This window comes from Lichenostomus cassidix, chromosome 13, assembly GCF_008360975.1.
Source record: "Lichenostomus cassidix isolate B80296 chromosome 13, HeHo_3.0, whole genome shotgun sequence".
Classification (NCBI taxonomy): Eukaryota; Metazoa; Chordata; class Aves; order Passeriformes; family Meliphagidae; genus Lichenostomus; species Lichenostomus cassidix.
Genome location: NC_139494.1, coordinates 12,588,611 through 12,602,869, shown reverse-complemented (window position 1 = coordinate 12,602,869; position 14,259 = coordinate 12,588,611). Strand labels below are relative to the sequence as shown.

At 46.1% G+C, this 14,259-nt stretch overlaps 1 protein-coding gene across 2 annotated transcripts in view; it reads left to right on the top strand.

The window, feature by feature from the left end:
• GLRA1 (glycine receptor alpha 1) overlaps positions 1-11,246 on the top strand; it is a 38,525-nt gene extending 27,279 nt beyond the window's left edge. Inside the window, exons 4-9 of one of the 2 annotated variants that reach the window (XM_085073770.1) lie at positions 1,204-1,427; positions 3,875-3,957; positions 4,620-4,757; positions 5,480-5,694; positions 6,291-6,437; positions 9,720-11,246. In XM_085073770.1, coding sequence (XP_084929896.1) covers positions 1,204-1,427; positions 3,875-3,957; positions 4,620-4,757; positions 5,480-5,694; positions 6,291-6,437; positions 9,720-10,010 — 1,098 coding nt within the window. In that variant the 3' untranslated portion in view covers positions 10,011-11,246. Of the gene's footprint in view, positions 1-1,203; positions 1,428-3,874; positions 3,958-4,619; positions 4,758-5,479; positions 5,695-6,290; positions 6,438-9,695 lie in introns of both variants that reach the window. The other variant, XM_085073769.1, reaches the window with a different exon arrangement.
• The last annotated feature ends 3,013 nt before the right edge of the window (positions 11,247-14,259 follow it).

Genomic DNA, 14,259 nt, shown 5'->3' with positions numbered 1-14,259 from the left:
GAGAGCCTCTCACTGTGTGCCTGCTGCAGGTATCAGACACCAGCAAGCACGTCAGACACCTTCCATTTACTGTCTCCTAATAAAAGTCTTCAAATACATTCGTGTTAGAAAGGCAGCAAAGAAACCCTTAATCATGAGAGCAACTATTCATTTGGGCCTGGGCAGTGGAATTGGTTTATTATGTGCTGCTCTTCAGATGCAGTCTGCCTCTATACTTAGAAAATGTCAATTAATTTATGGTTGTGGAGCTTTCATGCCTCTCCTGATAGCTGGCACATCCTCTCCCCACTTCAATTTGTTGGCTCACTTTCTTATGTGAAAGTCAGAAGAAAAGGAGCATGCAGATCACCCTGGGAAGCTGTTGGTCAGACAGGGAGAACAGAAACTGCCTCTAATTGTCCAAAGTGTGTCTGAGCTCAGCCTCAGCAGCCAGCCTTGACGTGGGACACTTAGGGGAGCTGTAAGACTCATGGTTATGAGGCAAATATAATTTTGCATAGTGTTAAGGGACTACCTTCAACTGAAGAAGATGGCCATAAAATCGGTATAATATAAATCCTATAAAATCGGTAGCATTTATGGCATTTTGACATTAGAGAGGGGAACCCAGCACATTCACTTAGGATTAGGAGAGCAGACTTCATGCACATCCCTCTCCTGCTCACGTTCTTTAACCAAGGGCAGCTGCTCCCATCAGCTCATCTGAGTTATCCTTTTATTAGCAGACACACAGGGAATTTCTCTTTCATGGACAACCTGTCTCACTGTGCCTTTTCCTTTCCCAGTGCTGGGGAAATCACAGATAGTCACAACATGGGATGGTTCAACACTGAAGGGAAGCTGGTTTCAGTTTCTTTCCCCACTTGATCCTCTGGAACATCCTCCTGCTGACAGTGGCTGTTTTGACCTCCACAACTGCACATCTCCTCTGCAACCCCAGGGTCCAGACAGAGAGGTCCTGACACTTCCCACACAGCTGACAATTGCTGTTACAGAGGGACACAAGGACAGGCAGCTGCTCATGCTATGACATAGCTGTAAGCTACAAAGATGAAAATTAACAGCAGTTCCTTGAGGAATAATACCAAAAATGCTTGGCATAGCTTGGGAACTTAGGCTGGCGATGGTCTGGCTCATTTTAGAATGATTTTAGTATGTACTTCAGCACTTTGAGGCTGCTCTGAGCACTGTGTGTCTCTGCAGGATTACAGGGTGAACATCTTCCTGAGGCAGCAGTGGAATGACCCTCGGCTGGCCTACAACGAGTACCCTGATGACTCCCTGGACCTGGACCCCTCCATGCTGGACTCCATCTGGAAGCCTGACCTGTTCTTTGCTAATGAGAAAGGAGCTCATTTCCACGAGATAACCACGGACAACAAGCTGCTGAGGATCTCCCGGAATGGCAATGTCCTCTACAGCATCAGGTGAGGTGACCCCACGGGAAAAGCTCCACCAAGGTGGGGAAGGACAGAGGAAAATCCCCCTGGTCAAGTCAAGACTTTGGGCATGATGTTAGACAAAAGAAATTCAGAGGTTTTTAACATAGGAGAACATACAATCAACAGTGTTGAAGCAATGTGGTGGGAAGGGACCTCTGCTAAAGCATATTGAGAGAGAAGGTTAATCTGGGATGGAATTTAACTCATCTTTACCTTTATCAGTTCAAGGATTTCTGCTCCTCACTAGTAGATTCCTTAACATCCCTCATGTAAAATTATTCTGACATCTTCCGTTAGGACAAGACTAAAACCAGCTGTGCTATGTGAAAACCAGTAGAAGCTCATGAACATTCTGTTTTCAAAGCTGCAGCATTTCCTGGCCAAAAAAAAAAAAAAAAAAAAAAGAAAAATGCTAATTAGAGCACCATAGCTTTGCCTCAGCTTAACTTTTCCCAGTTATCCCTCTATTGCTAGATCCAAGAATCCATCATTGAAGTTCAACTAATTGCACTGAAATTCCCACAGGAAATCAATCTGAGCCCCCATTTTCATGTCCAACCCCATCCACTCTTTATTTTAAAGAAATTGAAATCAGGATCAAACTTCATGAGCTTAAACAGGAAAGGTTTTACTCTATATTGAAGACTTTTCCACCTCATGTATAATGTAAATTTGCCTATGGAACACACACCCCATCTCACACTGCAGCTCCCAGTGGCAGCCATGGGAAGGCAAGGCAGTGTGGAGCTGTAAAATGGAAAATAAACAGCTTAATGCTGCAAAGCAGACAGCTTCCATCAAACAGCAAGGTGGTTCCAGCCCAGAGACAAGCTCCCTGATGGCCAAAACAATAAGAGGAGTCCTTATGTGTTGGCTGAATGTGGAAACATCACATTTCTTTATTTTTAAAACCAGGAAGGGAGTAAAACTAACAGCAGCTACTTGGCAGTGGGCATGGCACAGAGTCCTTGGGAGGAGGGTTTGCAGGGGACAGAGGGGGAATACAGAGTGCCCCAACCCTGGGTTCCTCTGCCAAACAGAGCAATGACTCAGCAGGGAACATGGAAAAATCATTTGCAAAGCAAAAACTTTAAAATATTTCAGTTCTTCTTTAAAAAAAAGCAACTTTCCTATCTTGCTCATCTCCAAATGGAAATACAGGTTTCTTTATAAGTAAATTTTCCTGTGAAAATGAAAAAGAAAGAGGACATTCCTGAAGAAGAGCACAATGTAAATACAAAGTTTCCAGAAGGAGAAAGTCTTCGCCTTTAAAAAAAATATCTGTAAGGTGCTCTGCCATTTTATAACTGGCTCTTTGCTACTTCTATTTGCAATAATCAAACTCTAGGCAAGACATTTACAAGAAGGTGGACTTTGTCACATCTCCTGTCCCAACATGCCTCTAAACTCAAGCTGAGAATTTCTAACAACATAAGGTTTTAAATTAAACTATATTTCCCTCCTGATAAGTTTCTTGTAGGTCTGATGATAGAAAAATTCAATTTCTGTCCCCTGGGTAATTCTGCTATTTCTACATCAAGGCAAAAAGCTGAAAACCCTAAACAGTTCAGGGAACAGCATTTTTAACATTATCAAACCAAATAACTCAAGTCTAACTATCTGGAGCAAATCATTTAGTATCAGCTTGTTGAACCAACCAAACATTTTAAGCATAGATCATGGTACAGGGCAGCACAGCAATATAACACAGAGAATGCAGCCTGCACCTAGAGGAAAGTGCAGACAGAATTAGAGGTCTCAAGGGGCACTGCAGGAATTCAGGAAGATACAGGAATTCATATTGGCTTAGCACAAAGTATTTTCAGTGCAGAAAATCCCAGTGAAGTCTTTCTTTCCCCCCACTCAAACATATGATCTTGATTAAACTTATTTTGGTGGTTTTTCCATGACACAGAAATGTTCTGTTCAGAGATTTACAAACAGTCCCAGTCTCTAGAAATGTGTCTGGGGGTTCCAGAGAAAGGGCTTGGACTTTCTGCTAATCCAGCTTGTTGTGAACCTGCGGCAAGAAAGGAAAACCGAAGCAGCAGAACTGTTTGGTGAGGGAACTCTTTGTTCTGCACAGTCTAAAACAGCATTGCAATGAAACGCCATCTGCAGCAGGCTCTGCTGGGAATCATATCACAGACCCAAATGTTCAGCATTTCTGCTGCTTTCCAGCACCACGTGTGAGAGCAAGGCAGGAAGCAATGGCTGATCAGTCATTGCCCCCAGCTCAGTGTGTCTCACCAGCCTGCTGGCAGCTCAGAATCACAGAACAACAGAATCACAGAATGAACTAGGTTGGAAAAGACCTTTAAGATGATAGAGTCCAACCTCTGACCTAACACCTCCTGTCTGGGTGTCCGAGGGGCTCAGCCCTCAGCAGTACCACCCTGCCTGGCATTCCCTGTGCTCTCTTCTCTCCTCAGGATCACGCTGACTCTGGCCTGCCCCATGGACCTCAAGAACTTCCCCATGGATGTACAGACGTGCATCATGCAGTTAGAAAGCTGTGAGTCCTGTGCACATCCCCATTTTGGAGAGGAGACAACTTGTTTTCCCTCTGCCTCTCCCCTGCCTCTCCTTTCCCAGCTGCAGCCCATTCCCAGCCCAGCCTTCACTGGAGGTTTTCTTGAGAACCTCTTGCTTAGGATTTTCCATTGATTCAGTACATGTGACATCTGCTAGAGAAGTCAAACCTTAAAAGATCCCATGAAAGGAGCCCTGGCTTGCTTGTATTTACATTGGCCTTTCACTTTGCAGGAGAGAGGTGAAAGTGCTTTCAGCTGCAAGTGGGATTTTTTCTCTCTGGATGAACATCTGCCACTTGTACATGTTGCTTATCCCAAAGGAGGGAAAGCTGATGAGCTTCTTCCAGAGAAAGAGGTCAAGCTAGAAAAAGCAGAAAACAGTTCAGCAAGCCAAATTCAAGAAAAAAAATGTGATTTATTGCAGGAAATCAGTTACACAGCATTGCGGCTCCAGTGCAGGTCATTGCTCTGGCTTTTATCACATGAATGAGCAGTGCTGCCTCAACCCAAATCCCATTCATGACAGCACTGTCAAGGGAGGCCAGGATGCACCCCTGCCTCCAAGGTCTTTTATGCAAAATTATCCCTTTCCAGATGAGTATTTAATGTGTTTCACATGGTGTTTGTCCCTTCCCCTCAACAGTTGGCTACACAATGAATGATCTCATATTTGAGTGGCAAGAAAAAGGAGCAGTGCAAGTTGCTGATGGGCTGACATTGCCTCAGTTTATCCTGAAAGAAGAAAAAGATTTGAGATACTGCACAAAGCACTACAACACAGGTCAGTACTGTTAACCCTTAACTGAGGGGCTCAGTAGAGACGAATTCAGGATTGTAGGACTGTGCGTTTCCCAGAGTCTTTTGATCTGTCTGATGACACTCTGACCTTGTCCTATGCATCCAGACATAACAGACATAGAGATACATATATAGCCAATGAAAAGCAACTGGACATAAATGTGTGAAACCCTCTTGTCCCCAGTCAAATCTGCATCAATTCAAGGGTGTTTGGTTGGGATCTTCTCTCCCAGAATCTTCTTTTGTCTTTGAAATTTAAGTGACAATGGATATACTGCCAAAGACCTTTCTACGCTGTGTTGATGTTCATAGAATCCTAGAATGGTTTGGGTTGGAAAGGACCTGAAAAATCAGCTTGCTCCAATCCCCTGCCATGGGCAGGAACATCTTCCACTATCCCAGGTTTCTCCAAGCCCTGTCCAACCTGGTCTTGGACACTTCCAGGCACGAGTCAGCCACAGCTTCTCTGGGCACCTCACCACTCTCACAGGGAAGAATTCCTTCCTAATCTAATCTAAACCTCCTCTCTCAGTTTGAAACCATTCCCCCTTGCCCTATCACTACATGTCCTGGGCAACAGCTGCTCATTTGCTCCCCTAACAAGACTCTGGTTCAGGGAATGCAAGGAAAACCCCCAGACACTGGCTGAAAACAAAAGGCTCACTGTGCCTCACCAGTAATCTGTGTATCTCCTGTCCTCCTCAGGCAAGTTCACCTGTATAGAAGCTCGCTTCCACCTGGAGAGGCAGATGGGCTATTACTTGATCCAGATGTACATCCCCAGCCTTCTCATTGTCATTCTGTCCTGGATCTCCTTCTGGATCAACATGGATGCTGCACCTGCTCGTGTGGGTTTGGGCATCACCACCGTGCTCACCATGACCACGCAGAGCTCTGGCTCCCGAGCATCACTGCCCAAGGTAGAGAACACACTTGTCTGCACCAGGGGCAAAACATCCCTCTTTTGGGGACAGCACATGAGTAAATCACCTCACAGATCCTCCTGCTGCCTTTGCATTATTCCAGTTTAAGGACACACAGAGCAAATTCCAGTCCCATCCTGAAAAAATTTGAAATTCTCTATGACTAGTAACAAAACTTCCCTTAAGATTCAGCACTCAGCACAGGTCCCTGTAGCTGGGTGCTCTGTACCTTACAAACCCCTGCAATGACCACACATGGATGTGAACTCTACATTTTAGCTTTTCAGTCACTTGACCATCCTACTTTCATAATAGTACTGAACTTCCCTTTATGAAGGGTTTCTGGTATGATCAGACTGGATTGCTGTTTTCCTTGCATTAAACAATCTCAGTCAAGGCCTGAATAAATTAAAAGCTGTAGAATTATTGCTACTTAAGAGCCTGTGAGGAGTTTCAGAGACCTGCTAACACATTCATGCTAAATGAGCAAAATTCTGATATCCAAGAACAGATGTCAGCTATGTAAAACATCAAGTAAAAATGCTTTTGGATGAGGAAGCCACCCCATCTCTGTCTCTTTCTCTGACTCCTAGGTGTCCTACGTGAAGGCCATAGACATCTGGATGGCCGTGTGCCTGCTGTTTGTGTTCTCTGCACTTCTGGAATATGCTGCTGTCAACTTCGTGTCTCGGCAGCACAAAGAGCTGCTCAGGTTCAGAAGGAAGAGGAGGCATCACAAGGTAATACATAAAGCATGAAGGACACAGATGAAATCTGTCCCAGCAGAATACTATGGTCAACTGAACCGAGCCACTAGCTCCCAGGGAAGTCCTTAGTATCTGGTCAGATATTAAGGAAGCTCAAAACCAAGGGCTGCCTCAATGAATAGTGTCTGTTCTAACAGCCTGCTGGCCCCAGGAGTCCAGCAAGCTGGGCTTTGTTAGCCAGCCAAGTGGTCTCAGCCAGAAGGATTGTTCTCAGCAGAACAATTTTCACACAGCAGTGTTCTGGTGTGAGTTCTCCTCCCCAGCAGCTGCAGCCAGGGCAGGGGGGAGGCAGGCAGGGAGGTGTGAGGGTGTCTATCAGAGAACAGCACCCTGACACGACAGCCTACAGTAGCCCCGAGGTAAGTGACACCTCTTTTGTCTCTGCCATCTCTGTGTTCAAAAGCATCTGCTTCTCAGACTGACTGCAAATTCCTCCTGGAAGCAAAGAGCTTTATTCTGAGCCTTAGCCTGCTCCATGCTTACCTGCCGTGGCTGATCCTGATCCCAATCCAAGCATGCACGCAGCTCCGACAGCTCCCCAGCCTGGGCTCTGACAGCTTTTAGGCTGAGGTGCCACTGCAAGGATTTCACCTCACAGAATTACACTAGAAAGAAACAAAAAGGTGGCTGTGATCATAAGGCCAAAAGCACTTAATTGTCCCTAATTAATTGGCAGAATCAGGAAAGGTGTTAGCAAATTTTCAGCACCAGGCCTGAGAGGCTGCCCTCGGGAGAGCATTAAAAACCAGAACATTTGCTAGGAGAGAAAAAACAAAGAAATTTCTGCTGATGAAAATCTCAAGCAAGCCCGTAGGTGACCACAAAGGATAACCTTAAATATTCCTCATAGGTGTTTGTCTACCCTCCATGATCCATCCCAACCAGAAACCTACCCCCATTCCATTGTTTTATCATCCCAGCCATTAAAAGTCTTTCCCAGGGTCTCACGTGTCCTGCAGCAATTCACAGTGTATGTTTGCAGAACTGCCACCATTCCAGGATGAAGTGGGAGCTGAGGAGCAGGAATCCCTTCATTTTTGTAGTTTTGTCTCCCTCTGCTTCAGTCATCCTATCTGCAAAACAGGAGATAATGGTTCACTTGTGCTCAACCCTGTCAGGACCAGGGATGAAAAGTGTTGAACAAACACAAGGGAAGTAACAGATGACACCCCCAGCACCCAATAATTTTTGTTTGACCAGAACAGGGCCCTGCCATCCCAAAATCAAAAGTTTTGGTTCAGAAGATGTAGCCTGCTGAACAGAGCCAAAGCTAAATCCACCCACATGGGTGCCTCATAGTGCATGTATCTCTTCATCAGGGTTCAGGCATCCTGTCTCTGGATCTGTGCTGTTGTATGCAGATCAGTCTGTTGATAAAAGAATAAATAGGAAGAAAAGCCACTAATACACAGATGAGTTTAAGAGATATTTGCCAGAGCTGCTCCACTGAGCACCAGGCTGTTAGCACAGTCCCTGCCTAATCTCACAGCTATTTAACTGGAGCAAAGCATAAACAAAAACACTTGCAAAAGCTAAATGAACAAGGTTTGCAGGCTCATCAGAAAACTAAGCTGACTGCTAATATGCAAATGGACTAATGCAGCTGCCAAAGGCCCTAATTGCTCTGTCCTGATGTCCTGACTTGTCTGGGTAGCTCTGACTGGTTTAGGCATGACATGCCAGGCTAAAAACAAGCGAGAGGTTGCAGTGGTATGGACCAGTCTGGATAATATGACACCATCATCAGACCCACTTCGAGTATACTTGGAAATCCTTCCCAGTGTGGCTGGTGATGTCTTCACCTTTCTGCTTTGATATGGCACCTTGAAAAAGGCATTGGTGTCTTCTCTTGGTAGAGCATTCACTAAACAAATCTAATATAGGAAACTGCCAGTGGCCCCTCAGCAATGAGAAGAGAAAAAATTTCAGTAAATTAGGGATCAAGTGATTTAGGTTAAGCCAGACCTGTGTCAGTGTGTGTTTGTGCAGCTGGAAAAGAGCAGAAAGAGTTTTACCTGAACCCCTGTAACTGAGATGTCAGAAGGTCCATAAGCTCTGAGCATTCCAGAAAGCCAAGTGTTGATTTTATTTTTTTTTTTTTATTTTTTTTTTTTTTTTATTTTATTTATTTTATTTTTGGGTAGCTTTGGTTTGCTCAGACATGGCAGTGTCCTCTCTGCCCTGCTCCTCCATCCCACACAGCTGCCCATGGAATGCTGGGGCCATCCAGAAAAGACAGTCTGCAATGGAGAGGGGAAGGGGCAGCAGGGCACAGCAGGCAGGCAGCTACAAGGGTAGGTAGGCTGCTAGGTCAGTGTTGGGAGACACAGCATGGATCAGCCTCTTTAATGATTAATTAGTGCCACTGGTCTACAATTAGCCCAGGTGACCTATAGTCAAGAGACAGGATTCTGACTCTGCCTCTGCAACTCATTGCTTGAATTACCTGGGCCAAACTTAGTTTTCTCTCTCATTACATTCCTGCATTCAATAAAATAGCGTTAAATCATTCTGGGACTCCAGCAAGGCTTTCACTAAAAAAGGAAATAAATAAAAGAAAAAATAGCAACACCATTTTCCTTTAGACCTGAAAAGAAATTATATTTTTTCTCATTACTTGGCATTACCACAAGCAGCCATGTATTCCCATTGACCCACAGAAGGGCACTTCTGTTCCTCACCTAAAAGTTGGCTAGTGGGGATGGCTGTGGGGTCCTGTGGGCAGGCGAGTGAGGGCTGGCTGCACGCTGCCTGCAGAGCTCTTTTCCTAGACAGCTCTTGGCTCCTGCACATCCATGTAACTCTGTAGGAAGCTTCCCGCCGTGGCTTTGGCTACATGAGTTACATGGAGCCCACTCCTTCTGGGCAAGCTGAAACTGCACAGGCAAAGCAAAGAAGGTGCTGATAGGAGTGGGGTGGGAGGGAGAGGCAGAAGCAAAACAGGGGATGCAACTGGAAAAATGAAAGCAGTACCACAAACCCTTCAATACATCAAAAACCTCAACAGGGTGGAAGTCAGTGCTGTTCTCCACGGGGTGCCTGGATCCCCTGATTTGCATCTGTGCATCACACAGCTGGCACCCCTCTATAAGGCTGATCTCCCAAGAGCAGGGGTTTGCCCAAGGGCACTGAGTGGGGGCATGGTGGGAGCAACCTTCCCGCGCAGAGCAGGACGCCGTCAGCGGAGAGCCTTATAGCGAGGGTGCACTGGCTATATCTCATTTTAAGTAGAGTCCCATGCTCAATCTGTTCCAGGAGGACGAAGCTGGCGAAGGCAGGTTCAACTTCACCGCCTACGGGATGGGGCCAGCTTGCCTACAAGCCAAGGATGGCATCTCTGTCAAGGGAGCCAACAACAACAACACGGCCAACCCGGTGCCGCCGCCCTCGCGCTCCCCCGAGGAGATGAGGAAGCTCTTCATCCAGAGGGCCAAGAAGATCGACAAGATCTCCCGCATCGGCTTCCCCATGGCCTTCCTCATCTTCAACATTTTCTACTGGATCATCTACAAGATTGTCCGCAGAGAGGATGTGCACAACCAGTGAGGGGAGGGGAGCGGCTGGGAGGGAGTGAGCAATCCTTTATATATGTGCAATAGCAATGCAGCAATGCATGAATTTAAGAATGCGGCAGTATCTACTAAAAAAAAAAAAAGAAAAAAAATAGGGGAGGGGGGCTGGGGGGGACTTTTAATCGTGTGAACTGAGGGTGACTGGCACAGGGAGGAGAGAAGAAGCTCTTGATCTGGGGAGCACAGGGTGGGAGTTAGTTTTACAGCGTAGGAAGTTTTGGATTGCTCCAGCAATCCAAGCAGTGTAATATAGTAATATATATTCATGCTTAATTCTAATGCAAAAAGAAAACAATCAAAAAAAAGAAAAATATCAACAAAAAAAAATACTTTTTTTAGCCTATTAACAGCTTAGATTCTCAAGTCACTGGAATGATTCATGATTCCATGTGCAGAAACTACTGTAATTACGCTTTATCTGACTTTTGCTATAGAAAGGCCATACCAGTCAAGCACGTGGGGGGAAAAAGCCCTAACGAAAGAGGAAAAACACCTCAAGAAAATCATTCTGTGCTTCTCTAGGTTTTGCACTTTGAAAAGTGGATAGATGGGGAAACTTAAGAAAGAGGCTGTGGATTGTTGTTTATTTTATATATTTACTTTTTTTAGTCACGGGTTTGCCGATCAAACACTCTGTGACTTTTGCATAGAGGAAAGCAAATACATTATCTCTCTCATCCCCATCAGAGAGCATCCAAAGGGAACCCGGGAAGGACATCAGGGCCTTCATCAGAAATCACAGGTACCTCCTGTCCTTTTAAACAACCTCGCAGGATTTGAGTTCCAGAGGAAGAAATACTATTCAGAACACTAGAAACTATGAAGGTTTTTTAAAATAGTTTTGCTGTTGTTGTTGTTTCGGTTTTTTTTTTTTTCCAAACCCCTTTGTGCCATGTTTGTTTACAATGGGGGGATGGAAGAAATTGTATTTAAAATATAGAGAAAACAGGCATCTTGATGCCTTGTTTTGACAGGACCGGGCGAGTGGCAATAATGTCAGTAAGGGGGGTGGGGGGCAGGTGGGTATAGAGAGAGCAGCTTTTATTTTCTGACATTTCATAGCAGTTATATTAATAGTGAAGCTGGGCCGATGGACCCAAAATTCTATTTTTGTATCTATTTTGGTGCTGCATTTACTTTTAACACAGATGGAAAGATGGAGCAAGCTGCTTTTCCCCTCTCTGCTGCCCAGCAGGGAAAGAGGGGAGGTTGGCACAGCTTGGTGGGGAGGGGAAAAAGGGGGAGGGAGGTGGGAAGGGGTGAGCAAAGAGGTTTCTCTTTGGTAGCACAGGTTGGCGTTGGTGTTTGGGGAGGAGAGAAATGTGCCAAACACCTCTAGGGCGTTACTTGAAAGCCTGGCTTGGGGTCTGTGGGCAAGGCAAGGGCTTGATGTCCCACTTGTCCCTCTGAGCCCCTGGGTGTGAGCTGGCTGCAGCACCCGGGGTGACTCAGTTGTGTTCATTTGCACTTTAGGGAGAGAGGTACAAGAGAGCACGAAGGAAGAGACAATCAGTCTGCACTGAAGCACTTGGGTCAGGTCTGGGTTAGGCACTAAGTGAAGGCACAGGGACAAGTGGCACCCAAGGGGTGCATCTACTCTCCTCCCTCTCCTGCTCAGGATGGGAGCTCAGCTGAGCTGGGCTGGGCATCTGCTGCTTGCTCTGGGAACACAAAGTCTCCCTCTGGCAGATGTTCCATCCTCACAGCTGGAATTAGCTGACAGCAAATGCCCTGGTGCACTGTCAGGTCCAGTCTGGCCCAGGTCAGCAGCACCCAAGCCTGGGATGGAAGGTTGAAATCTTGCCCAGCCATGGGTGTCCCAAGCAGCACAGCAAGGGAGAGGCAGGGGAGAGGACAGGAGAGCCCAGGAGCTGCCAGCTGTCCTGCACAGAGGTGGTATCAGGAGGAGAGAGCCCAGAGAAAACACCAAGGCTTGCTAGAGCCAGGTAGAGGGACACCCATCTCCAAGGCTGCCAATTCAGCACCTTTCACCAGCACTAAATACACTTTAGTTAAAGAGGAGGGAAGAAAAAGGATGAAAGAAAAAAAAAAAAGACAAGAATAGCAAGGGGAAAAAAAGGGAGAAAAAAAATATTAAAACCACAGTGGTCACTGCGTGGACTAGGGCAAATATTTTGGCAAAGACCACCCAGTTTTCTGAGTCCCTTTGCACTGCTGAGACAGGGAAAGGTCACAAGGTCACACAATGGGAGCATGAACCAGCACATCAGCCCCTTCCCTCCACTGGAGCAGCAGAAAACCTGTGGGCTGAGGATTTCTCCATCCCCTGGCAGACGGTGCTTTCCCAAGCAGGGAGATCTCAAGCAGAGGCATTATTTGATGCTGGGACAACGTCCCAAGCCTTGGCTGGAGCCCAAGTCTGCTGCTGGCTCTGGGTTTTTTTGCTGAATTACTGAACTCTCCCTGCGTGCGCCAGGGCCGGCTGTGCCAGCTGCGGTTTGCGATTGCTTCAAACGGCATGTCCTTGTCTGAGATGAAAGGCAAATCCAGGGAATTTCCCTCCCTGCCCGGCAGCACAGCAGAGGCTTGGCAACCCACATACCACAGCTCCTTCCTCATGCAGGTGAATGACCTCAAATTGCTGTCACTTGGGCAAAAATTCCTGTCTGGATGCCTGGACCTTGCACTTTGGAGTGGGGCAGTCTGGCTGTGGTTCACACACCTTGGATCCTCCGAGGCTACCTGGGATGAGCCCAGCAGGCCTGTGGGTTCCCTTCCTAGAGAAGCTGCCTGTAGGTCAACAAATCCCACCCAGCTGAGTTTTGATCCTCTATCCCCAGGGCAAGAGCAAAGTAAGGAGAAGGAAGCCATTTCCACCTCACTTCATTCTGCTCCAGCTCTGCATCAAATAATCCTGTGCTCATCCTAGACCCACTGGGTGCAGATGCAGTTATGTCACAGCCAGTGCTTCACCAGAGCTCCTGTGCCACTTCTTGGCACAGAATAATGCTGAAGGAAAGCATTTAGGGACTAAAAATCATCAGAAAGATGCTTATGTTTCTTGCCCATACAGAAGCACCTCAGCTGCCAGTGGAACCCATGGAAGGTTAGGGACTGAAATAAGAATCACACACTCACCAGCCTGCCTTGGCTTCCAGTTCAGCTTTGCCAAACACTGGGCACATTTGATGCCCACCATAAGCAGCATTATTTTCTCTTCCTTAAGCAGCCAATTTCCATTTGTAGGGGGCCATTTTGCAGCCCCAGGGCTGCCTGCAGGGTGACAGCGAGCAGCACTCACATCCCAACAGGAAACACACTGGAATCTTGGTGAAGGTGTGATAGTGCTGAGATAACTGTCCCAGTTATCTTGCCCAGCCATGGGTGTCCAGCCATGGAACTTTTTTTGGCTTTGTTTTCCTCAAACTTTTCTCTCCTGCCAGAGAGTTTCACCACACAGACAAGACTTTAGAGTGTCCTATGAGCCCGCAGCAAGTCTGCGTAGCTTTCAAAATCAAACATTTTTCTCCATCTGTAGCAGGTTATGGTTAGTCTCTGTATTATGAAAGACCTTGCTTTGATAACTTATCTTGTCTTCAAAGTAGGCTGCTTTAATAGTGCCAGCAATTGTATTTATTAGTAAGAATGCACAGGGTTTGATATTGCAGGGTAACTTCCAGGCATATTGATGGAATTTAACTCCATAATTGTTATCTCTTCTTAAGAATGAGGCTCAGAAGCAAAACCTCTGAATAAAACAGCAGTTGTCTGGCCGTAAAGAGAGAAAATGGGGTCCTAATTCACTTGGCTTCTTTGGAAATAGAAAGCTTTATCCCAAAAAATATTATTTCCAGATGTTGCTGGAGATGTATCACTTTGTAAGCAGGAATTCTTTTTACTTACACATAAATATAACTGTCCAGAATAAAAAACAACCAACTTACTCTTTTTTGATCAGGTAGAAGAGTTTTCTCCACTTAATTACCTGATCCATCTGGGATCCCAGTGCCATGGAAATCATGGAAGAGGGTCCAGGACAGAGCAGTAAGCACGTGGGCTGCTGCAAGCTGCAGAGCTCAGCCTTGGCCAAGCACCAGCAGGCTGGGAACACTCAGGTCATTCCCTCCATGGCTCTGGTAGTGCCCTAATTCTCCTGTCCCAGAAGCCTTTGATTGTCAGGGCTGGAGATCTTTGCTCCTAAAACCATCAAACAATTTCAAATTCTGAATATTCTCACATCCTCCAAACAGGAACTTTTTTTT